Source organism: Balaenoptera acutorostrata, chromosome 6 (assembly GCF_949987535.1).
Source record: "Balaenoptera acutorostrata chromosome 6, mBalAcu1.1, whole genome shotgun sequence".
NCBI lineage: Eukaryota > Metazoa > Chordata > Mammalia > Artiodactyla > Balaenopteridae > Balaenoptera > Balaenoptera acutorostrata.
Window position 1 is genome coordinate 125,337,422 of NC_080069.1, and position 23,523 is coordinate 125,360,944.

The following is a 23,523-nucleotide window of genomic DNA, read 5'->3' on the forward strand; positions in this document are numbered from 1 at the left end:
TAAAGAACGTCCATGTTGGGACTTCCCTTGTGGCACAGTGGTTAAGAATCCACCTGCCAATGCAGGGGACACGGGTTAGAGCCCTGGTCCGGGAAGATCCCACATGCCGCGGAGCAACTAAGCCCGTGCGCCACAACTACTGAGCCTGCGCTCTAGAGCCCACGAGCCACAACTACTGAGCCTGTGTGCCACAACTACTGAAGCCCGTGCGCCTAGAGCCTGTGCTCCGCAACAAGAGAAGCCACTGCAATGAGAAGCCCGCGCACCGCAATGAAGAGTAGCCCCCACTCACCGCAACTAGAGAAAGCCCGCGCACAGCAACGAAGACCCAACGCAGCCAAAAATAAATAAATTAAATAAATAAATATTAAATAACAACAAGAACAACAAAACGTCCAAGTGAAAAATAAAGATTAAATGCTTCCCTTTCTAGGATGCCAGTGCTGGTTCTCCTTCAATGATAAGACTCCCTTCCCAGGTGCCGAGGCCATACTGACTCACCATGTACCTGCTGATTTGTTTTTTTTGAAACCTTGAAGGAATGTATCCCTGACTAGCTTAATGTTCTTTGTTTTGACAAGACATAAAACTGCTAAAAACTATGCTTCTCTGGGGAAGTTCCTCAGAGTTATCTGAGAGGTTGTCTTCCAGGCGATAGTCCTCAGTTTGGCTCAAATAAAACTTTTTTTATTCCTATTATAGATTGTTTATTCATTATTTTTGTCGACACAACCAACGGTGGCCACAGGGAAAGGACACCTCGGAGGCCAGGCGACAGCCAGTCCCCAGGGCACATGGTGGGCCTCCCGTGTCCACTTCTCTCTTACCGAACATTTTTCAGCATGTACAAAACTTCCGACGGCAGGTGAGAATTCTCCACATCGAACTCCGTGAGGTCGGCCTCCAGCAGGGAGGGCGGGGGCTCCTTTGGCTGCAGGGTCGGGTATTCCTTCTTGAAACGCAGGATCCTACAAAGCAGAGAGACATGCACCTGGAGCAGAAGCCCAAAGGGGTTCAAAAGCAGACGGTGTTTGCGCTGTGAACCCCATGGCAGGGAAGCCACGGGCAGTGCGAGGTCCGCAGGCTCCCCAGCGCCCACGGGGGAGGGCAGCTGAGACGTGGCTAGTCTGAAGGGCACCCCCAGTACCTCTTGGCCAAAGACAGCACCTTGGTCCTCTTCCTCACCCGCTGCCGGGGGGCAGCTGTGTTCCCCACAAGCGCGTGCGGGAGCGTGGTCACCTGCAGAGTGAAAGGGGGAGGCCACGTCTGGACCCTGCAGCCGGTGGATCCAGCTCTCAGCCTCAGGGTCGGTCCCAGCCCTCAGGACCTGGCCTGCCCGAAGCCTGACACCAGCATCCCGGTCCGGCCCCACCCTGCTCACCTGCCCAGGACACAGGGAACCATCCTTGGTGCTGATGACAGCGACACCGCACGGCCACGTCCCCAGACAGCCCATGCTCTGAGAGCTCTGAGTCCTCAGCCCTGCGTCCCCCCTGCCTAGAAGGCTGACGCTCTCCACCCCACACCTGTCATGCCGGCACACACGGCAACCCGAGTGCCTGCCCACTCCTCCCGGTCTGGAGGCTCTTCACCCTCCCCCACAGTCGAGGCCCACTGGACCGCCCCAAACAGCGGTGCCGAGGAGTGCAGAGGGCCCGGCTCCTAGCCGGGCACCGGCCAGCCTCCTCGGGCAGCCACTGCCCCCTGCTGTCCCTCAGCTCCCGAGCTGCCTCTGCCCCACGGTGTCAGCTGTGGCTGTCGGTGGGCGGTCAGCACAACTCCTCCTTCCCTCCCAGGTGTCCTGGCCTCACTGGACCACGTTCCTGTCCTTAGCCCAGGGCCAGCTTGCCGCTGCCCAGTCCTCAGCAGGACCACCAGCGGACAGCCCCGCACCCAACCACACACGCGTGGGTGCCTCTGAGACCTGCCGGGAGCCACTCCACGTGGCCCTGCGCGCCAGCCCGCCCGCCAGAGCTGCCCCAGCCGACCCGCCCTCTCACAGCGCCTGACACTGAGGAGGAAGAGCCACGTGAGGGCGCCCACGTGACCCCCAGCGGCAGTTCAAGTGTTTCCACGAAGACACGAATCAATTGTGTAACTCGAGAAAAGTAACAAAGAGAAGATATTTTTAAACATCAGCAAAGGCTTCAAGTGTGCATCTGAAGCACAGCCTCCGGCAGTGTGCCGAGGCCTCCTGCCCTGGGGGGTGGGGGTGGGGGGGGAGCAGGGGGCGGGGCTGGCGCGGATGCCGCTCCCCAGGGGGGTCTTGACACCGGCAAGCGAGGCCTTGCAGTTTCCCCCTCGCGGGGCCTGGCCCCAAATCCTGGGCGGACCACCAATCTCAGCACCGGAGCCAGGACCCTCTGCCCCCCACACTCCAGGGACGCTCCAGGGGGGGGCTTCTGTCCTCCTTTCCAGTTCACGTCCACCTCACGCGGTGACGGGGCCTCCTCCCCAAATGCCTCCGCCCAGCCGTGCCCTCCCCAGACCTTCCCCGAGCCCCAGAGCCCCTGCGCGGCGCCCAGGCGCAGGCCGGCTGGTGCCCACACCTCTGAGGGGCAGGAGGCCTGGGCCTGCAGCGCGAGTCACCCTCCTCGTGATCTTCCTGCCGGAGAACATCACTTTGTCTCTCTTCCGGAACCTGTGCTGAGGAGTGGGCTGCACTTGGCCTGCAAGGGGAGCCAAGGGGCTGCCTGAGCACGGCTGGGACCCGCGAGGCAGCCCCGCGTACACACTGAGCTCGTCCTGCCCCCGCCCCACCCCCAGTCACACAGCACCTCGTCCCAGGGCTGCGACAGACCCTTGCAGAGGAAGCGGGACTTCACTCTTCTTGGAAACGTGAGCCAAGGAAGGTCAGAACAGACTCGAATTCCATGGATCCGACGAGCTCAGCCTCACGGACAGGCCAGCAGTTTCCAACAAAAGCCACCGCGGGCTTGAGAGCTGCTCCCAGGAGCTCAAAACACCCGCGCCTCCCCCACCCTTTCAAGCCCTCCTCCCCGTCCCCCTAGGGCCAAAGTCTGAAGCAAGATACTCACGGAATCGGTTAACCCTTCTAGACACAAAAAAGATGGTCATGCCAATGAGGGCCAGGGCCAGGAGGATTCCAGCTGCAACACCCATCAGCTGGGTGAGGTCACAGATAGAGCACCCGTCAGCAAGGCACCATGAGGCCCCTCCCAAGCCCAAACACAGGCTGGACACAAAGGACCCAGGGCAGCCAAGGGTGCAATAGGCCACTGATTCCGGGGCCCGCCCGTTAGCCGGGGGCAGTGAGGTGGTTACCGAGGTGGACTGAGAATGCTGCTGCGTCAGCTGCAGACCCCAGGACCGAAGGGTGGCCAGGCAGAAGCCCGCCTAGGGGAGAAGGCTGCAGTCAGGAAGGGCCAGGATGGGCACGGCCCTGGCTCCCCAGGAGTGACAACAGAGCTGTGGGTCAGGGACAAGTTGGCAGCCCTGGAGACCTCCAGAAAGAAGTGACCTTCCAGGATGCTGAGGTCCCCTGAGCCCACCTGCTCTGGAGCGGGGCCACCCACAGCATGGCTGGGCAGGGCCAGCAGCTGTGCTGTGTTGACAACAAACGCTCCAGGCATTGTTAACGCATCTGAATCCGAAATCCTCAGCTTTCCTGCTCCTCAGGATGCAAGCCCGGCTGGCCACAGTGGGTACAAAGGCCACCTCGCAGTGCCCTCTCATCACCAACAGAACCACGTGCTGCTGGCCTCGGGGCAGACAGAAGCCCACACAGCAGCAGTGCTGGGAAACCCTAAGGAGCCAACTGGATTTTGAGAACATTAAATACCAGCTCACAGCAGAGAAGGGCTCCCAGGGAGGGAGTTAACAAGGGGCTGCAGAAGCCCAGACCCCAGGGAGAGAGAAAGGAAGGTAAGAGAGAACAGTGAGGGACTTCCCTGGTGGTGCAGTGGTTAAGAATCCGCCTGCCAGTGCAGGGGACACGGGTTTGAGACCTGGTCCGGGAAGATCCCACATGCTGCAGAGCAACTAAGCCCGTGCACCACACATACTGAACCTGCACTCAAAAGCCCGCGAGCCACAACTACTAAGCCCGTGCACCACAACTACTGAAGCCCGCGCGCCTAGAGCCTGTGCTCCACAACAAGAGAAGCCACCGCAATGAGAATCCCGCGCATCGCAACGAAGAGTAGCCCCCGCTCGCTGCAACTAGAGAAAGCCCGGGCACAGCAATGAAGACCCAATGCAGCCAAAAATAAATAAATAAATTTATTAAAAAAAAGAGAGAACAGTGAGTGTAGAATGGTGAGTGGGCAGACAGCTGGGGCCGCCCATACACAGGATGCTGGCAGATTCCCCCCAAAGCTGAAGAAACCAGCCAAACAAGTAGCTACACTCCATTCCTCCCGGTACCCACATACCTCCTTCCAAGCAGCCAGGAACAGGATGGGTTTGGGGGAGTGGTGGGGGGACTTGTTAATCCTTTCAAGTTTCTACACAAGTGCCAAGGACTAAAGCAGCTTGCCTGGTCCTTCAGAGCCAGGATCACACACAGCTTCGATGCCAGAAAACCCAAGGAAATCAATGCACTCAGAAAAGCATTTCAAAAGCAGAATGTTGCATCAAGACAGGATAAGGAAGTGATTCAGAAAACTCAACCCTTTGAACTCAGCTCAGGAGGCAGATGGAAGCAGTGGGAACTTCTGCTTCACAGTGAGGCGTCCGGGTCCTGCTGGCCCAGACCGCGTGCTCGGCCCACGTCCACCAGGAGGACGAGCACCCTCCTCCTAGGCGTGTCCCTCCGAGCTCAGCCACCCCGGGGGGCAGCCAGGGCCGCACACGGCAAGGGTCACAGGGATGCCCCAGGCCTATTGTACAGTCTCTGGTGGTTAGGCATCTCAGACTTCCCAGCTTTTCACTGTTGTTTTAATGCATCTAAATTTCTGGTTTAGAGATAAAGGCCCTTGTAATGTGGCTATATATGTTCCACGGGTAGAAGGCCCTAAGTCAAAGCAAGCAGACTTCCTAAGGGGAAGCAGGAACTCAGAAGAGTGACCTTGGGGAAGAGGAGGGAGGGCCTCAGCCCTGACAAGGGGAAAATAGGCCCCACACACCACCCCCACATGCAGCAGGCTTCAAGGAGTTGCCGCGGGGCAGATGTTAAAAGGACCCTTTCTCCTTGTCCAGAAGTGGCCATAACTGGGAATTTTAAGGCTCTGATTCCTCACTGGAATCCTCAGGTTCTGTACCTCTGGGCTGGCGTCCTCCTCTTGCTCCATGGCTACAAGTGAAACAAAAGAAGAGGGACTGGTTCCAAGGAGGGCACACGTTCCACCACCTCAAGCTCACGTGCAACGCAGCGCCTCCCAGCCCTTCCCCAGGTTCCTGTACACGTTAAATTACGTTTCTATTGACAGGAAAACCCTGATGAAAAACTGTGTTCTCCATGGAGAGAAGCTCTTTTCACAAGCAATCGGAGCCCCTTCCCTCTCTGTAAACAGCCCTCGTGTGGCTGCCCCGGAACCTAGAACTGCAGCCAAGTCCCGGGCTCCTCTCCCCGCCAGTCGAGGACAAGTGTGGGCAGCTGGGCAAAGGCCTAGTGCAGCAGGGATTTCCAGCACCCTGGGGAGGGGTGTGTGGCCACTGCAGGCTGTGAGCCAGACCCTCCCTAGTGGCCTGTGCACAAGACTTCCCCCGCAGTGTGGCTGAGCCCTGGAGGTGGCTGTGCTGGTCTGGGGTGTGGTGAACTTGAGGACCAGCCCTGCGCACCTGGCCTCTGTGCCGCAGGGAGGAGCCCCGTCTAGGGCCTTCACCCTGTGGCTCCCAGGTCCCTTAGAAGACCAACAGTAAGAGAGGGTTGTCTCTTCCGAAATCCCACCGGGAGAGGCAGGCGCAGGGTCACCTGCATCTGCTCACTGGTCAAAGGTCCCTGCCAGCCCCGTGGGAAACCCTTTCTTCTCAGATGTCTCCTCAAGGACCAGCAGCGCCGTGACCCCAGCTCTGCGGCCCAGCCCTGACCAGGGCGGTCTCCCCACGCCCCCCAGGCTTTCAGGCGACAGAGCTCAAGCCCCGGCACCTGCCGCACAACCGAACCGCCTTCAGCTGCTGCACATGCTACACAGCGCAGGGGGCGGGAGGGAAGGAGACAAAGCGCAGGGGAACTGGGGGGCCGGGGGCGGCGCGGTTGGGGGCATCGAGGTTAGGAAGATGGTGGTTAGGGGGGCGTGGAGGTTAGGGCGCAGGGCTGGAGAGCAGTGATTATGGGGCCGTCGGGTTGAGGGCAGTCAGGTTGGGGGGCGTCCAGCTGCAGGGGAGTCGGGTTGAGGGGCATCGGGGTTGGGGGAAGTCGGGGTTGAGGTCAGTCGGGGTTGGGGGCAGTAGGGTTGGGAGGCGTCGGGTTGGGGGCCGTAGGGGTTGGGGGCAGTTGGGTTGAGGTGCGTCGCCGGCGACAGCCCTGTGGGGCAGTGTACGTCCCGGCGATGGCTGGGGGAGGGGATGGCTACCTCTGCTCACAGAACCGGACCCCCAGGCCTGCCACTTCGGGGCGCTCGGCGGCGACTCACCGGGATCGCGCGCTCCCGGCGCCCGCGCTCCCGTCACTCCACCCTGACGCCCCGCCCCCGACACCCGGCACTCCCGTCACTCCTCCCGAAGCCCCGCCCCTAACGTCCGCACTCACGGCGACCGGCACTTCGCCTCGAAGCTCCGCCCCACACGGCCGCGCTCCCGACGCCCCGCCCGGACGCGGGATCTCCCCGAGCATTGGCCAGGCCCCCACAGTTTCCGCCCCCCCGCAGGGCCAAGGCTGCACATTGGACGCGCCGCAGCCAATCGGAGCTGCCCTTGCTCTGGCGCGGGGGCCAGGCGGTGTCGGAAGCTGCCGTGGGCGCCGGAAGCGGAGCACTGCGGTGCCGGGGGCCGCGTGGCTGTGACCGGGAGTCGGAGAGCGTTCGCGTCGTTTGGGCCCCGGCATGGGCCTCCTGAGCGGGGCGGCTCGCGCCCTGGTGCGGGGCGCCGACCGAATGAGCAAGTGGACCAGCAAGCGGGGCCCGCGCACCTTCTACAAGAGCCGCGGCGCCAAGGGCATCGGCTTCCACGGCCGCGACGGCAGGTTCGTGCAGGTCAAGGAAATGGTCCCGGAGCTGGTGGTCCCCGATCTGGCCGGCTTCAGGCTCAAGCCGTACGTGAACTACCGCGCCCCGGAGGGCACAGACGCTCCCCTGACGGCCAAGCAGCTCTTTCTGGAGACAGCGGCACCTGCTATCGAGAAGGACTTCAAGGCCGGGACTTTCGACCCTGAGCGCCTGGACAAGTACGGCTTTGAGCCCACGCAGGAAGGCAAGCTCTTCCAGCTGTACCCCAAGAACTTCCCGCGCTAGGAGCAGTCGGCGGCGGCCGGGTGTGCCTGCGACTGAGGACTTCCACCTATTCTCCTCGCCGAGCCTAGTTCCCGGGTGGCGGGTGGGGAGGCGTTGCCCTCGTTTCGCTTCTATTAAAGACCTTGGCTACCCTACAGTGTTGTTCGGGGCAACTGGTCATTTTGAAAAGGAAAGTGGGCCACATAACAGGCTAGGGCGTAGTGACCGAGGCGAAGTTCTCACGTTCCAGCCAAACCAGAACCCCAACCAACAGGTTCTGGGAAGTAGGCAAGAACATGTGGCTTAGCTTGCAGGAGAAAGAGAATTCACAAGGCAGATCCAGCCACATGACAGCACTGGTTAATTCATCCCCCACAATTCACCCCAAGGAACCACCAATTTGAATATTTATGGGTTCCAAAGCAGCTTATTTTGGGGAGTCAGGTGAGACAGCCCCCATTGGGGTAAACCTAAAGACCACACAGGAAGTTGATGCCAAACTCATATTTCCCTGGTAATCTATAGTCTCCTTCCTCCTTGTGTTTTCCTGTTTCAGTGCATAATCCCTCATTCTAATTGTTTCATATTTAACTGACCCTTAAGTGAAATATCCCAAAATAAACTCTGGAGGAAGGTTCAACATTAACACATTCTGACCTGTACTGGCACACGGTGTTGTACCATCAGACAATAAGAAAGCAAAGGATAGAGGTTTGTGTTTTCTGACTCAGAACACCTATCTATTGTATTTATTAGTGGATGCTGAGGAGTTGACAGATTCCACAGTGGCCTATACTTCAACATCTGCTCCTTCCAGAGCGGCAAGGAGGAACTGATCTATGGGAGTCAGATCAGTCACAAACCCAGTTATGCTCCTGGAGTTAAACCGTGTCCAGGTTTGGAAGCTACTTGGTTTACTGAAGCCACAGTGAGGAAGTATCACTAATTCAGCATATGACAACATATTTCAAGTTCATGACATGCTAAAGCAACTCAGAACGTGTATACACTTCTTTTTGCTTATCTGCACAGGAGGCTATACAAGCACTTCTGGTGCCATGACATGAGCTTTTTTAATGTTCATATAAAACTACTGGTGTTTTAAAGTAGCTTAAAAAAAAAAGCCACTCCTTTTAGTTAATATAAATAGTTGCTTAAATAAGTATGAAGAACTGAAAGTCAGAAACGCAGGAAACTGACAAGACGGAGCTGGGAACCATGCCCCACTCACACCCTGCCCCCTGCTGCCACCGAATCACCATTTTGAAGGGCCCCAGCAGATAAGCTTTATTTAAGAGGCCAGCAGCTTTTCTGACTGCCTACCTGGAGATTCCATAAGATGCACTGAGCCCTATACAGAAAAACTGCATGCAACCAGAATCTCAGTGAGATGGTCTGAGGACACTTCATTCTCAGAAAAGATAAAGACATACTCTTGGTTTTATTGGTGGAAATGGTCTTTATGATGTCAAACCAAGTAACTGCCCTAGCTCAGCTGTTCTCCCACTTCCAGAGGTGAAGAACATGATCATGAAAGGAGCAAGTGGCCACAAGGCTGACGTCAGAGTCAGCTGCCTCCAGAGAGTGGCCACGCTCACAGATCTGGACCCCTGAGGCACGCAGCCGGCCTTGTCCTCTGCAAAGGGCTGGAGAGGGGTCTTCAGCTTGCCTCCACTCTGGTGTCTGGCACCACCCGCTCCATCAGCATCAGCTAAACGCTCAAAACAGGGTGCTGGTGACTGGGCCGCATCCTTCAGGGAACAGACTGGGTCTGCTGTTTTGCCTCCTGGGTCGCTGCCAGGAGAGGACCCCAAGCAGAATGACGGATGGGTCTGCGGCAAGCGGCGGAAGTACAGCCAGGACCAGTCGACTCCATACACCAGCGAGTTGGGCAAGGTGTAGGACAGAGTGACTGGGAGCACTTCCTGATTCTCCTCTGGAGAGAGACAGGAGGACACGGGAAACTTACCCAAGGTTGATCTCATCAGCCCCACCCATGGCCCTGCCCACCCTCGAAGTGAAACAGTGTGCCAAGAGCAACCACTGTGTGTCACGCAGAGGACTGTCAATATGCGGACAGACAGGCAGAGAAGCACAGACCATTATCCTGCAGGGAATGTACTCTGTGTTCCTGAGAGAGGAGTCAGCCTGCACTACAGAGCTAACCCTAACACGTACCCTAACCCGTACCCTAACCCGTACCCATAACCTAACCCGTACCCTAACCCTACCCTGTACCACAACCCTACAGAGCTAACCCTAACCCTACAAAGCTAACCCTAACCCATACCCTAACCTGTACCCTAACCCTACACTAACCCTAACCTGTACCCTAACCCTACACTAACCCTAACCTGTACCCTAACCCTACACTAACCCTAACCTGTACCCTAACCCTACACTAACCCTAACCTGTACCCTAACCCTACACTAACCCTAACCTGTACCCTAACCTGTACCCTAACCCTACACTAACCCTAACCTGTACCCTAACCCTAACCTGTACCCTAACCCTACACTAACCCTAACCTGTACCCTAACCCTACAGAGCTAACACTAACCCTAACCTGTACCCTAACCCTACAGAGCTAACACTAACCCTAACCTGTACCCTAACCCTACAGAGCTAACCCTAACCCTAAACCCTAACCCTAACCCTACAGAGCTAACCCTAACCCTAACCCGAACCTGAACCCTTAGGACTGGGCAGAAGCTTCTCGTTAAGACTTAAAAGCAAAGGAAAAACGAGTGACCCAAATGGAGGGAAAGGGGTGTATGAGAAATGAAGGGAACAGCACGTGTAAAGCACAGAGGTGGAAAGACCCTGGCGTGTGTGAAGAACCACACATGAGTGGACGTGGCTGAGGTGTCATTAGGAACTGGCGACACGTCAGAAGGGTCCTGTCATGCAGAGCTCAGCGTGCTGCATTAGAGAGTTTGGACTTGAGTTGGAAAGGGAGTAACTCACTGAAGAGTTGAAGCGTGAGCAGCTTTCCTTATGGTGAGTTGCTATGGCAACTCTGAAGACGGAGGGCCGGATGGGCAAAGGCCTGGCCTTATTCTGGACAGAACACAGCTGAGAAAGTGTGAAAGTAATATGCGACCAGAAAAAGAAATGAGGTGTCACCAAACCTGAGGTGGTCAAGGGTCCAGGGCAAGGCCGAGGCTGGCAAGAGCAGCCTCAGAAAACGAGTGGCCAGTGAGCTGGGGATGCGGGCTTAGAAAACTGTCACCAGCCGGCAGGCCCAGTGGCCGGCCATTCAGTCTTCAGTTAGCCTGGATGCCGCTGCCACCTCCCAAGTGCAGGGCTCAATGCCACTGCACTCTGAACTGTGATCAGAATCTGAACCACGACCAGAAAAAGCAGTGATGCGGAACGGCTGCAGCTGGCATCAGGAAACACACCAAGGATACAACCAGGGCCCTGGAGATCCTCCTCCGTAACCCGGGGCTTTGCCTGAGCAGAGGCGGCTCCAGAGAGGAGCTGGACACCAAGCTTCCCCTGAGAGCAGAGAGGCGCCCTGGCACCACCGCCGAAGGAAGCTCCCAGGAGCCCTCCCCGCTCCATGGGGTGCACGCTGGGGTACCGGGAGGCGGGGGTCACTGGGACAATAAAGGCGCATTGTAGCCGTACATCCAACCAGTGGCAGCACCCGCTCGCGGCCCAGGTGGACACAGCAGCCTTCCCACCACCCAGTAACAGCACATCCACTACTCAGGTGCATGTGCAGCATGAACTGAACAACCACGCTGGGCAACAAGAAGTCGCAAAGTTCCATAAAGTAGAAACAGGACAAGCAACACTGATCACAACGCAATAAAACAAAATTAATAATGTGGTCAAAATACGAAAAATTGCTTCCACCTAGAAATTTTAGAACCTTCTACTAAACCACACTTGGGTAAAAGGGGAAATACAAACTCAAATCATAGAATTTCTTCATAAAAATGAAAATGAAATCACTACATATCAGAACCTAAAAGTGTGCTTAAATCAGAGAAAAATTCAGACATAAAAACACTTAATACAAAGTAATAAAGATAAGTGCATTGTATTCCCAACTCAAAATGCTAGAAAAAAACAAAGGAGGCACATGGAGAGAAACAACAAAGATAAAAGGAGAGGTTGCTGAGGTGGAGAACAGAAACCACATGCCTATAATAAAAAATTAAAACCCTGCTTCTTTAAAAGAAATGAAATATACACGCTACTAACTAACCTAATTAAGGAAAAAGACATAAAAAATATTGTATACTTGCGTAAGTATACAAAGTAAAACATGATAAAAGGGAAATAACAGAGAAAAAATTTTTTTTTTTTATATCAAAGTGACTTTACACATCTTTGGGCAAATAAATTTCAAAATGTAGATGAAATGAATAGCTGCCTAGGAAAATACGATTCACCAAAATTGACCCCAGGCCTTCCCTGGTGGTCCAGTTGTTAAGACTTCACACTTCCACTGCAGGGGGCGTGGAGGATCCCGCATGCCGCCTGGCGTGGCCAAAAAAAAAAAGAAGAAAGAAAAAGGAAAACAAAATTGACCCCAGTAGAGACATAAAGCATAAACAAACCAACTTCCATAGAAAAATATAGAGAAAGTTAACACGGAACCATCATTCAAAAATATATCAGGCCCAGATAGTCTCACAGGAGATTTTTTTTTTTTTACCAAATCTTGAATGAAAAGATAATCCAAACGGCATATAAATTTTTCAAGAGAAAATGAAGAAAAATTTTCACACTTTTGGTTTTGATTCTCACATGAACCAAACATAATGCTGCTAAATAGCACAAAAGAAAGTTTGTGTCTCCTTTGAACATAAATGAAAGTCCCAAATAAAGTATTACCAGAGTCCAATACCACGCTAAAAAAAAATAACATACCTTCCAAAGACACACAGATGGCGGAAAGGCACATGAAAAGACGCTCAACATGGTCAACCATCAGAGAAACGCAAATAAAAACCACAACGAGATATAACCTCACACCTGTCTAAATGGCCATCATCAAAAAGACCACAAATAACAAATGTTAGTGAGGATGTGGAGAAAAGGGAACCCTCCTACACTGTTGGTGGGAATGTAAATTGGTGCAGCCACTGTGGAAAACAGTATGGAGGTTCCTCAAAAAACTGAAAATAGAACTAACTACTGTATGATCTGGCAATTCCACTGCTGGGTACATATCCGAAGAAAATGAAAAAATTCAAAAAGATATATGCACCCCAATGTTCACAGCAGCATTATTTACAATTGCCAAGATATGGAAGCAACTTAAGAGTCCATCAACAAATGAATGGATAAATAAGATGTGGTGTATATATACAGTGGAATATTACTCAGCCATAGAAAAGAATGAAATTTTGCCATCTGCAACATGGATGAACCTGAAAGGTATTATGCTTAGCGAAATAAGACAAAGAAAGACAAATACTATATGATATCACTTATATGTAGAATCTAAACTATAAAACAACTAGTGAATATAACAAAAAAGAAACAGATGTAGAGAACAAACTAGTGGTTACCAGTAAGGGGAGGGAAGGGGGAGGGGCAAGATAGAGGCAGGGGATTAAAAGGTACAAACTAGTATGTATAAAATAAATACACTACAAGGTATATTGTACAGGGACTTCCCCGGCAGTCCAGTGGGTAGGACTCTGCGCTTCCACTGCAGGGGGCATGGGTTCGATCCCTGATGAGGAACTAAGATCCCACATGCCATGGCCAAAAACAAAAACAAAAACAAGAAAAGGATATATTGTATAGCACAGGGACTATAACCAATATTTTATAATAACTATAAACAGAATATAACCTTTAAAAACTGTTAACCAGTATATTGTATACCTAAAACATAATACTGTAAATCAACTATACCTCAAAAAAACTTTTTGACAACTAAAACAAAACAAAACCATAACCAAGTGGGATTTACTCCAGGAATATATTCCATATTAGGAAATCCATAAACAAAATTTACCATATTAATATATCTAAGGAGAAAAATAATACAGTTCAATGGATATTATAAAAGTATTCGACAAAAAAATCAACAATTCCTGATTTTAAAAAATACTCATGAAAACATGGATTGATGAATACTAAGCACACACATTAGTCCTTATATATCATCAAACCAAGTGGGAACCAGCAGGGACCCTATCAAGGTCACGAATAGGGCTTCCCTGGTGGCGCAGTGGTTGGGAATCCAGTCTGCCAGTGCAGGGGACACAGGTGCGAGCCCTGGTCCGGGAAGATCCCACATGCCATGGAGCAGCTAAGCCCATGTGCCACAACTACTGAGCCTGTGCTCTTGAGCCCGTGCACCACAACTACTGAGCCCATGCACCCTAGGGCCCACGTGCCACAAATACTGAGCCCACGTGCTGCAACTACTGAAGCCTGCATGCCTAGAGCCTGTGCTCCGCAACAAAGAGAAGCCACCGCAATGAGAAGCCTGCACACCGCAATGAAGAGTAGCCCCCGCTTGCCGCAACTAGAGAAAGCCCGCACGCAGCAACAAAGACCCAATGCAGCCAAAAATAAAAATATAAATAAAAAACAAAAACAAACAAGCAAAAAAGCAACTTATGGGATGCAGTGAAAGCAGAGCTTGGAGGGCAACTGATCGCTGTAAATCCTATGCTAAAAAAGAAGAAAGCTTGCTAATTGTTTTACAGCGAGAACTATCAGAGCACATTCACGTGGTAAACAGAAATGATGCAGTAGACGGAGGACCGAAGATTCAGAAGACGAAGCCCTTGAGAACAGCCAGTACGGGGAGGAGACTGACCTTGGAACCACCATGGGAGGTGCCTATGATCCCTTGTTTGTACAGAGGAGGGGGACGGGAGATCACGAGGGATGCATGAGGCGGGGAGAGCAGGGGGTGGGGGTTTAAGAAAAGAAAACGTGGAACAGTCCTGACAGTGAAGAATCACTGGCTACAGAAAGGTCAAGGTTGGCCTGGCAAGGGACCCACAGTAGCATAAACTTGAAGTGAGATCACACAGGGTGGCTGTTTCCCTCCAGCCACGTTCTGTGGCTCAGGCATAAGCAGACTGGGGTTTACCAGTGCTGGATTCTGCCCAGAGGGTATGAGGGAGGAGCAAGGGGAAGAGTTTAACGATGTCTGGAACATAAGGCCATGGAGCCTACACCGTCCACAAGCAGGAAGACTTGGCAAAAGTTGGGACAAGAATGGTTATGCAAGCGACCAGTGGTTAACACCTCTGGAGGAGAGGTCCCAATAGGGCCAGCAGACTGCTGAATGCAGAAGGTACCGAAATAATTGAGATGGTCAGGGAAGAACCACGGTTGGAGAGCAGCGTGCTTGAAACTGAGATTCTGAAGTCGGCAGAGTTACAAATCATGGCAAGGCCTAGGGGGCGACCCTGGGAACGTGTGGAGGGTGCAGGAAGAGCTTGGTGGAGCCCCCGCCCCAGGCCCCCCACTCACCTATTGCCTTTTGGCAGTCGAAGATCGTAAAGCCACCATGCATACACGCTGCCAGGAGCAGGTGGTGGTGGAAAGGGTGCCACTTGAGCCTCCACACCCCGCCCTGCATGGGCACGTCCGCCAACGGCTGCTTCACGCTCCGAGTGTCCCAGAGAAGAACGTGCTCGTCGTAGCTAAAACCCATCGACCGCGGAGGGCGTGCAGGAAAGCCAGGCCCCGGGGCAGCAGGGGTCACCTCCCGGAAGACCCAGCCCACTTCCCCTCCAGGACACGGCTGCTTCCCCAAAACCCGACGCCCGCACTCTGGGGGGAGAGTCGGCCCAGTCAAGCACCACAGTGGTCAACAGGAGGAAAGGAAGCGACGGTGCAGGAGGAACCCATGTGCACGGACCCTAGGGGACTCACCTTCCCGTGGCCAAGATGTTCTCGCAATGGGGGCTACTCTGGATGCTGCACACGCCCATGGAGTGTCTGAGAGCGAAGGGTGAGCCTGAGCAAGCGCCCGGCAGCCCCGCTCCTCCCGCGGAAGGCCACGGCGGGGCACGGAGGGCTGGCCCCCCACGCCGAGCACTGGCCCCTCGGTGACTTACCTCCTGCTTGTGAACACGGGTGTGCCAGGGGTCCTGGTGTCCCAGCCTTTCAGAAGGCCATCGTCCCCACCTGCACGGAAACAGAAACACCCACTGATGAGGAAGGGTAATGACAACAGGACCTGGCCGTTTCTCGGGGAGTGGGTTTATGTCTGTGAGGAAATTCCCATGGGTGGCTTTTCTCGGGTTTCAGGCTGCCACAGGCAGGGGAGCCCCAGAAACAGTCACCCCTGTGCTGTAACCGTGTCTTCAGACACCTGCAGGGAAGAAGGGAAAGACAGAGGCTACACTCCCGTAGGAAAAGGGCAGACCTTTTATGGGGGCAGAATGACCAGGTCACACAAGACTCAACCCTTCGGGCTCCTGATGCCAGGAACCAGAGCGGCCCCGTCGAAGGGCTCTGAACAGACCTGCGTGCAGGAGGCAGCAGACGGGGAGGCTTTGTACGGTTCTGGAACCTCTGACACACTGCCATGTGTTTTAAAGAGAAATGCCCTTTGTAACCTTACAGTAAAAGAGCCCTGTGCTTGTTTGGGGGAAACTGAAAGGATAGAAAGAACAAGGGAGCTGGTGCCCTGACCCACAACCAGTCTTTGAAGAAAAGCAACATCAAGATAGAATGTCATGGTATCTCAGGGGAAGGGAAGAAACACTGAAGAGGAAGACCTACAGAGAGGACAAAAAGGAGCAAAAAGACAACCACGTCAGCCTGAAACTCCATCCGTCCATCATCTACCACCCACCCACCCATCCATCCATCCATTCACCCATCCATCCATCCACCATCCATAAGCCATCCATCCACCCCCCAACTCAGCCACCCACAGGTACTTACTGAGCACACCACAGATCCCCGTATCAGACACGATGGACGGGGGATGAACGTGGTCTGTGACAAAGCGGATCACAGAGTCGGTCCATCCGGGCACTAAGCCTGCGTGTGAGCCTCAAACACAAGCTGCCGTTCTGTGGCAAATCTGTGAAGAGAACTGGTGTGGCTTCTTTACACACCAGTCTCTCCTCTTTCTCTCACACTCCACATTTGTTCCACCACGAAATCCTACTGACTGACCTTCACACAAAGCAGTCTTCCTACTTCTCCTCCTCTCCACGGCTCCCACCTTAGCCTGAGTCATTCTCATACCTCACCTGCACGGCAGGCCTCCAGCCTATACCCTCACCCCCTTGCAGTCTACACTCAACATATTAGCTGAAGGGATCCTCTTAAGTTTTCTTTTTAATTTATTTTTAAAATTTATTTATTATTATTATTTTTTGGCTGCGTTGGGTCTTCGTTGCTGTGTGCAGGCTTTCTCTAGTTGCGGCGAGCGGACAGACATGTGTGATTTGGGTGAGCAGACCCTGTCCCGGGGCCGGGACATCAGGGAGGCGCGGGTGTGTGGCAGGGCAGCACGGGGCGCATGGGGCTCAGCCGGAGCCCCACGGAGTGAGGCGCTGGGAGCAGCCCTGCACGAGCGCTGCGGTGCTGGCGAGACAACGCAGAAACGCTCAGGAAACAAGGTCTGGTTAAACCACCGAAACACAGTGTTTGTGGAAGACACACAGTAAGTGAGTCAGGAGAGCAGCAATGCGGAGCGAGAGGAGGATCCAGACAGAGGTCAGAGGACGGCGAACACTGTGGTCAGAGGGAAAGGAGCCCAAAAGCAGAAGGGAGAGGAGCCAGAGGAAGAAGGGGCAAGTCCAGACGGCATGGCGTTGATGACCCAGGGAAAAGAACGTGCGGGAGCGAGGGGTCGGGCACGCGAACACCGCAGAGAGGCCAAGACGAGGCCGATGTGCGCCCTGGACTGGGCACCCGCTGTCCCTCAGCAGGGGCTTCTGGGGGCCCAGGGAGATCGTGCAGCACCCTGACAGGCCAGCAGAACAGCCCTGCAGCCCTGGCCTCCCCGTCTCGCCCTGGAGCTCAGAACACTACCAGCAACTGGACGCAGAAAGGGATACGGGCGCAGACGGCTTCTTGCCTCTGCAAATTCGGCAGCTCCTCTTCTGTCTTCTCTCAGAGACCCGTGCCCCGGCCTGCCGTGCGCGTGAAAGGAGCTGACCCGAACTACCCCGTTCCCACGGCAGCACCTCGCTCCATACACACCACTCTCAATACCAGGAAGTCAGCCCTCTCTCTCCCTCACGCTTCCCTTTCCCCAGGAAGATAAACTACTCCAAAAGGGAACAGACAAACCTGAAATGCATGACAAGTCAATACTGGACCCAAAGCACCAGGCGGAAAGCAAGGAGTTCCCACTGGATTTCCGAGCGTGAGAAGAAGCATCCAACACTCAGAGCAATGGCGGGGGGCAGCGGCTCCCAAGGGGGCTGCTCCAACACCGGAGGCACGGCCACCCAAGACCCTGCAGTGCCTGCAGCAAACTGCACTTCACTCTCCGAGGAGCAGCTAAGTGAACACCAACTACAGCTTCTGCCCCAGAAAACAGACTCTCCGAAAAGGTCTTTGAGATCCCAACATGGCCAGAATGACGCCCTTGGCCCGTGCCTCCTCAGCAAGTCTTCAGAGACGGGCGCCCAGCGGAGGAGTACCAACCTGAATACACGACTTCCGTCTGCCAGTAATCGAAAGCAGCAGCCCAGGCCTCAAAGTGATGGGCCTGCCACGTGCCCACGGCCTGCATTCCTGGCCCTGCCTGGTACGCCTGCAGGAGATGGAGCTGCCCGCTGGAGTCGCTGCTAATGATCTTCAAGGGCTGGTCACCGGCCCTAGACACAGGGAAGCAGTGGGGAAATCTGGCTGAAATATATCCACTGACCCAAACTCAACCGCCTCTTCTGGCTCCCAACCAGTGACCCTTTATGCCCCCAAGACCCATCACAGAGAGGCTCTCCAGGACCTGGTACGGGGACACGCCTCTTAAGAGGCTTGCCTGGGCAGAGACCAAAGCTACCAGTAGCTTGTCAAAATAAACCAGGGTCAGCTTCTCCTGATGAAACCACTCTTCTCAGATGAGGACTGGCAGTGACACGCCCAGGCTTGGGGAGCCACAGTCAAGGCTAGCACGAGGTGGCTTTCCTTCTCTCTTGCATGAAAATAGGAAGGGACCCTCAGAGGAAAGACGGGCCCGTCACCGCTGGCCCTCACCTTCCGGCTTTCCCAGTGGACCAGTCCAAGGACAAGGCCAGACACTGCTTTTCCAGGGCAAAGCGGGAGAACGGCTGTAGTGTGTAAGAGTTCTGCTGGAGAGAAAAGAACGCCATCAAAGGGGAACAGCCCCGGAACCCTGAGAAGACTATTCCCCTGGCTTGGGTATGCCATGCTTTCCTCATCTACTCGGCGAACAAAGTGTGTCAGTCACTCACTCACAGCAGAACCTGAGGACAGGGACTTCCCTGGTGGCACAGTGGTTAAGAATCCACCTGCCAATGCAAGGGACACGGGTTCGAGCCCTGGTTCGGGAAGATCCCATGTGCCGTGGAGCAACTAAGCCCGTGCGCCACAACTACTGAGCCTGCGCACCTAGAGCCCGTGCTCTGCAACAAAGACAAGCCACCACAACGAGAAGTGCGCTCGCAGCAACGAAGACCCAATGCAGCGAAAAAATAAATTAAAAAAAAAAAAAAAGAACCTGAGGACACTACAGACAGCCCAGGCCCTCCAGAAGCGCTCACACCTGAAGGAGGACTTTCCCACACATGTGACCCCAGGGGAAGCAGGTCTCTGGTTCTCAGACCCGTCGCTGTCCAAGCCCTCCTGGAGACTACTGCAGGCTCCAGGGAGCACCGCTGGTGCGGGTTCCCCACTGCCTCCAGGGACAGAGACAAGGAGAACTTTCCTCTGATTCTCTTTCAGAAGCCACAGCTAGCCATTAAAATGCTGTTTCTCTTTTCTGAGGTCCAAGTTTTACTACCTAAGCAACCTAGACAGCGCTCAGCTCCATCAACAGGGTTCCAGCAGCTGCATCCTCTCTTGGGTTTACCTGTTCCTGCCTCCAGCTCTGGTTCTAGATATCCTCCCCAGATATTTCTTCCCTCTTTCCTAAGACAGGGCTGCTGCTCTCAGCTGGCCTGAAGCAAGGACCTTGCTATACAAGCCCTCAGGTGCTGTGAATCCAAGGCCAGCTGGACCTCTGCTCCAATCCCACTTGCAGCACCTACATTAGAGTGGGTCCCCCCACAGACAGGGCACGGTCTTGTGGGCTGTTTCCTTCAACCCACTATATGCCTTCCCTGTCCCCTCCCTCCCCCAACATGTGGTCATTTTACAAATGCACGGTACAGGATCACTGTCAGATGCTTGGGAAAATACACGTAGGAATCACGTGCTCTCCTAATTATCAATGAGAAACGCCACTTTCACCCAGTAAATGCGCTGCTCTTCTCAGCCCCAACATCATCAACCCAAGATGCTGGCCCAGGCTTTCCTTACAGGACTTTCAGGTCCAGTGAAAGCCCCTCTGCTGATGACACACAAGGTGTCCTCCCCTTGGAGTTAGATACAGAACCCAATAACTCAAAATTGACCGTGTGCTACCTTAGAATGTTTTATGGTAAAGTTCACCGTCGAACTGACACTGTCCTAGAAAAATGTTTGTATCAGCACAGCCTCCCTCCCAAACCCCCTCCATCCAGGTTCCTTCCACCCTCCACTAAGCCTGCCCCAGTCACTCACCTCGGATCGCACCAAGCGGAGTAGCTCTATGGACCCAGCAGCCTCCGCCACTCCCAAGAGCGCACGGCCGGCCACCGCGATGTGGCACCTGAGGAGAGAACGCACATGCCGGTCACAACACAGGATGTGGCAGAGTGCAGGCGAACGCTATGCGCCCCAGTAACTCATTGTTTGCATTTCAGCTCCAGGGAAGTCCCTGGCGGTCCAGTGCTTAGAACTCTGCGCTTTCACTGCCGAGGGCCCAGGTTCGATCCCTGTTCGGGGAACTAAGATCCAACAAGCCGCGCAGCACGGCCATAAATAAATAGATGTATTTACTTCAGCTCCAAAACCAGGTTGGAGCTTACAGTTCTGTTCCAACAAGATCACCCAGCTTAGGAAGCAGAAAACTAGCCTCACTTCCCAGACTGACAGTACCTGTAGGGCTTGGAAACTGAAAAGGGAAACGAGCCCCGAGTCTACAGCATCCTCCAAGTGCCAACAGGCAGGCAGGACAGCACAGTGAAGAAATGAACCCAAACTTCAGACACTTCCCCATCCTGTTGAATGCTGTCAGGCATCAGGCTCCTCTGACTAAACAATTAGGTACTCATGACAAATTCCAAACAAGGAGAACGGTTATCAAACTTGTACCATTTCATGTCCAGGATTGCCGAAGTATCTCTTCTTTGGACCTCAACCAGGGGGCAAGAAGAGCTGTCCTCATTGAAACTATACAGGTAGAGACGACCAAAACGAATTTGAGGCTCATCAACATCCAGTCCACTCTACAAAAAATGCAAATGTGTTCTCTGATTACCTTAATAAATACTGAGGAACCCAAGGGATGGGAAAAGGAACTGAGGGAAAGAAGAGGTTTGCCAAGACTCCGGACCTCTGCCTGGAAGCAGCACCGATGATTTTCCGAGCTGGAGAAACGTCTCTTCTCTTGTATGTGATTAATGAGTAGGTGGATAAACCCTGCTGGGCCCAGGATGGGATGCTCCTTCTAAGTGGGCCAATAGGGAGGAGCTACAGTTAGGGTCCCCACAGGGCACAGTTTGCCTGGGAGAGTCCTGGCTTAGGCTTGTTGCTCCGGTGCCATTTTTCACTCTTAAAAGTGTCCTGGTTTGGATCCGCATAGCTACATGCCTTCAAGAGATTACGTACAGCTCCTATGAAATCCCATTTTCTTTTTGCTCTAGACTTCATCCATAACCTTGACGACGCCTGCAGAGAGACGACATCCCGCTTTCAGGATGCCCTGTCTCTAACCTACATTCTGGCCACAAGGCCAAGGTCGCATCCACACCTCCTGAACGACTCCACACAAGACTTTTCCCTTTCAGCCTCCCCCGCAGCAGATCACAGAGGTCTCAAAGCCTGTGGTCGGCTCTGCCTCTCACGAGCCTTTTCTCGCCATTCTTGAGAGAGGAGTTCGAGTCTGGGGCTTTAGGTGCTCGGGAAATGCCACCTGAGATCGCAGACCTGCAAACCTACGGTGAAGACCTCCCTAGGCCAGGATGGCCCCGCGCACCTTGCTCTCCGGGTCGGCGGGCTGGTCCTCCGGCTTCCGCAGCTGGTAGGTGCCGCACGCCAGCAAGTGCCTGCAGCCCTCCAGCGGGCACCACTCCACCGAGTCCACGGTGTGCTCCGTGTCCACCGCCTGCAACAGCCGGACGCGACTGCCGGCCGCCCAGCATTCGGAGAAGGACGCGGCGGCGACCGGGGTGGCGGACAGCGGGCGGCGGAGAAGTGAGGAAGCCAGGCTGACAGCAGGGTCCCCGCGCCCGCGGCGCCAAGAAAGTGCACAGCCCAAGGGGCGGTACTTCTCCCACTTCCGCCGTCGTCCCCATGACGCCTTCCGGGGAGGGACTTCCGGCCCCCGTGGACGCCAGCGTGAGGCCGAGGTCTCACGCCCCCTGCCGGCCGGGGGACCTCGACTGGACCCACGTGCCACGGCACGGCGCGCCCACTGCCGTGGCGGCGAGACGCGGGCCTGGGAGGGGACAGCCAGGCGTCCAGCACAGAGTCACGGGCGAGCTGGGCTCTGAAGGGGGAGCAGAGGAAAGCAGGGCATGGAGGTGGGGTGTGCAAGGGGCCTGGGCGTCCAGGGAGCAGAGTTCAGGGTCTGACCCAAAAGGGCTGGGCCTGGGCTGCCCTCCCTCTCCCTGGTCATGACCACCCCAAGGAGCTGCCCATAGGGCAGTAAGCGCGGCGCATCGGTGGGCGCACATCTGGCTGCCAGGACAGCAGAGAAAGGAGACAGGGTCGGCCACAGGGCCCCGAGCACAGGTGGTGGACGGGAAGGTGGACAGAGGGCATGGAGAAGAGCCAGCGTCTGAACCCCAGGGGCAGGGGTCTGTGCGCCAGTTAGATTTAGAATGAAGGGGAGGACACCCAGCACAGCCACGATCTGATTTGGTAAACCAAGTATGTGCCGACAGCATTCAATAAAGTCAGTGAACTCTACAGAACAGGTTTGGGGAAGGCAATTGTCTGATATTGTTAAGGATTGAATTGTGTCCCCAAAAAATATATGTTGAAGTCTTATTTCCAGTACCACAGAATGTGACCTTTGGAAACAGTGTCTTTACAGAGGTACTCCAGTTAAAATGAGGTCATTAGGGTGGCCCTAATCCAATATGACTGGCATCCTTAGGAAGGGGAGATGTGGTCTGTTAGACACCAATGGAAGACAATGTAAAGACTGGTAGGTCTCTAAGAGGCAAGCACTGCCTGAGGCTGCTGGAAGCTGGGAGAGCCTGGAACAAACCTTCCCTAGAGCCTTCAGAGGGAGCATGGCCCTGCCCACACCTTGATTTGAGAATTCTGGCTTCTAGGACCTAGACCATACATTGTTTTCAGCCACCAGATTGAGATAATTTGTCATGGCAGCTCCAGGAAATGGGACAAGACTGAAATCCACATGGATACCTGGGTAGTTAGCCTGTGGTTTTTAAAGTGGTTTCTATCGCTAGAAATACAGATACCAGTCAGCAGCTCAGACGGCAGCTGAAGCAGAGAAGCAGAAAAGGTTGGTCAGGAAGCAACAGGACACGCTGAAATGGCTGAGCCACACATCTTGATTTGATCTGGTACAAAAGGCAGTCAGGCCAAGCAGCCCCCTACACCTCGCTCCAAACAGGTAAGAAACATGGCCCACGTTTTAACCATGAATGAATGTTGAACTTGCAGACGCTCTCAGATGTGTGGCTACAAAAATCAAGAGGTTCGGGGCCTTCAGAAGAGAAAAGAAACCAGGGGCTGGGTATCAAATAAAGAACAAGGGAAGCAAAGGGGAATAAAAACACTGGCAGCTTCACGAGGGCATCCACTCCAGGAGCCTTGATATGAGCAAACCCTAGGCCCCCATGGCCTCCACCCTCTTAGCTCCAGCCCAGACTCAGAGTCTCTAACAAGTAGCACAAGACACAGCACCATGAGGAGGGGACAGCCACCAGCTACAGCACCAGCTCCTGCAGCCACGTTGGACAGCGATCCCCAGGTCAAGGCTATTCC

At 54.4% G+C, this 23,523-nt stretch overlaps 3 protein-coding genes across 3 annotated transcripts in view; 1 reads left to right on the forward strand and 2 right to left on the reverse strand.

Annotated features, from left to right (window-relative positions):
• The window catches only part of PNPLA7 (patatin like phospholipase domain containing 7), a 54,128-nt gene extending 47,579 nt beyond the window's left edge, over positions 1 to 6,549 (reverse strand). The window contains 6 exon segments of the mRNA XM_057548751.1: positions 828 to 968; positions 1,148 to 1,239; positions 2,550 to 2,669; positions 3,039 to 3,357; positions 5,223 to 5,254; positions 6,477 to 6,549. Coding sequence (XP_057404734.1) covers positions 828 to 968; positions 1,148 to 1,239; positions 2,550 to 2,669; positions 3,039 to 3,357; positions 5,223 to 5,252 — 702 coding nt within the window. The 5' untranslated portion in view covers positions 5,253 to 5,254; positions 6,477 to 6,549.
• A 273-nt stretch (positions 6,550 to 6,822) lies between these two features.
• Positions 6,823 to 7,486, forward strand: MRPL41 (mitochondrial ribosomal protein L41). Its single transcript, XM_007182707.2, has one exon. It carries the CDS (start codon positions 6,945 to 6,947, stop codon positions 7,350 to 7,352), a length of 408 nt encoding a protein of 135 aa, XP_007182769.1. The 5' UTR covers positions 6,823 to 6,944; the 3' UTR covers positions 7,353 to 7,486.
• Positions 7,487 to 8,734: 1,248 nt separating this feature from the next.
• On the reverse strand, positions 8,735 to 22,010 carry DPH7 (diphthamide biosynthesis 7). Its single transcript, XM_057548525.1, is given in 10 exon segments — positions 8,735 to 8,987; positions 8,990 to 9,267; positions 14,797 to 14,969; positions 15,202 to 15,267; positions 15,387 to 15,456; positions 17,944 to 18,143; positions 18,496 to 18,590; positions 20,023 to 20,110; positions 20,656 to 20,789; positions 21,539 to 22,010. Coding segments are annotated over 9 exon segments (1,143 nt in total). The 5' UTR covers positions 20,664 to 20,789; positions 21,539 to 22,010; the 3' UTR covers positions 8,735 to 8,822.
• Between the last annotated feature and the right edge of the window lie 1,513 nt (positions 22,011 to 23,523).

Bases quoted from the DNA above. Each gene is read 5' to 3' on its own strand.
- MRPL41 (XM_007182707.2), top strand. From the start codon at position 6,945: ATGGGCCTCCTGAGCGGGGCGGCTCGCGCCCTGGTGCGGGGCGCCGAC.